The sequence below is a fragment of the Austrofundulus limnaeus genome, unplaced genomic scaffold, assembly GCF_001266775.1.
Source record: "Austrofundulus limnaeus strain Quisiro unplaced genomic scaffold, Austrofundulus_limnaeus-1.0 Scaffold26, whole genome shotgun sequence".
Lineage (NCBI taxonomy): Eukaryota > Metazoa > Chordata > Actinopteri > Cyprinodontiformes > Rivulidae > Austrofundulus > Austrofundulus limnaeus.
This window is the reverse complement of record NW_013952428.1, coordinates 1,152,517-1,153,992: the sequence shown is the minus strand read 5'-3', so window position 1 is coordinate 1,153,992 and position 1,476 is coordinate 1,152,517. Positions and strand designations below refer to the sequence as shown.

The 1,476-nt window shown below is 36.9% G+C and overlaps 1 protein-coding gene across 1 annotated transcript in view; it reads right to left on the bottom strand.

Annotated features, from left to right (window-relative positions):
• Nucleotides 1-1,476, bottom strand: part of setdb1a (SET domain bifurcated histone lysine methyltransferase 1a) — a gene marked incomplete in the record, with an annotated part of 39,902 nt that overhangs the window by 2,812 nt on the left and 35,614 nt on the right. Inside the window, 2 exon segments of the mRNA XM_014004715.1 lie at nt 622-710; nt 806-1,071. Coding sequence (XP_013860169.1) covers nt 622-710; nt 806-1,071 — 355 coding nt within the window.

The following is a 1,476-nucleotide window of genomic DNA, read 5'->3' as shown; positions in this document are numbered from 1 at the left end:
CATTTAATAACGTCTTTTCAGTCAGGTAAAAAAATAAATAACTTTTGGAAGTAAAGACTTCAGATTTGTTAACATTTATTAATAAAACCATCATGGTCTGTCCTGTGCAGAATGACAAAACACTAAATTATTTCTTTACTAAAACCTCTGTAACTTTGCTCCAGTTCATTTTAGCAGTATGAATCTTTGTACAGGTGATGTCCACAAGTAGATTTATGGTTTCCAAGAGTTTTTAGCCTGATTCATTATGGTTTTAAATGGGTTACATACTGTCTAATGAAAAAATTATTCAGGTGAGAGAGGAAAAAAATAAAATAAAAAAATTATGTTCCATCCCCAATATCTCTAAAACCACAGCAGCTGTTTTAATACTTATTGATGAAATCTCCCAAGTGTTGCTTTATTTTGATAATAAGATTATTTTGTAAATGCTGAGATATTCAGTTATATTTCAGCATGGGATTTTGAGCAAAAACTTCAAGAAAACCACTTGGGGCTGAAGAGGATGAACTAAATTCAGCTTTTCTGAACTCCCGGAGACTCGCATACAAAACAAAATACATTTACCAGCTAAAAAGTGGATTCTGAATATGTCCTCTTTAAACAAAGGCCTGAACTCACTTGCTGGCAAAGAAGGCCACCCAGGGGAAGCGCAGGTCGTGTGTGTCCACAAACACGTTCTGAACGAAGAGGTTAGGACTGCAGCTGTGCTGTAATACAAACAGAAGCAACGATTGAGAAGAGAAAAAAAGGCTAATAAAACCTTTTTTATTGAAAGTATCACACGACAGATTTAACGTCTTACGTTCAGGTATCGCCCGAGATTTCCCTCCAACTTGGCGTCGATGATGTAGCAGGATTCCTCGCCGTCGAAGAACAGACGAGTGTTTTTCAGAGCGTTTTCTCCGCCTCCTCCCTGCTGCCCCTGCTGTCCGTGTTTCCCGCCCTGACCGCTTGGCCCCGCCCCTCCGCCAGGTGTTCCTGTCTTCACCATCATGCTGTGGCTGTTCTTCAGGGCGATGCCTCGGGTGGATTTCACCGCCGTCTGCTTTTTGGTCACACTGGGGCCAGCTTTACAAGAAAAAACAAAACAAAACAAATCAAAAAACAGTAAAAAATGTAAATTAGGACTGCAGCTAACGATTATTGTATTGATTAATCTATCGATTATTTTTGACGATTAATCGGATATAAAAAAATTGTCATGTTCTGCAGTAATAACTTAAGCTTATTTTATGAGACATACAATTATTTAATATTGTGAAGGGATAATCTACACTTGCTGATGACCCTGCTGCAATCAAAGTAAAATTACACCAGTTGTATTAATTCATGCTTTTTAAGATCCAGTTGTTTGTATTTATATATGTGAGGTTTGAGGAGGCATTAATTAAAAAAAAAAACTCTAATTGAATCATTTTTAATCATCACTGAAAAATCGTAATACTGTAAATTTATTGTTATGGACTGGAAAAC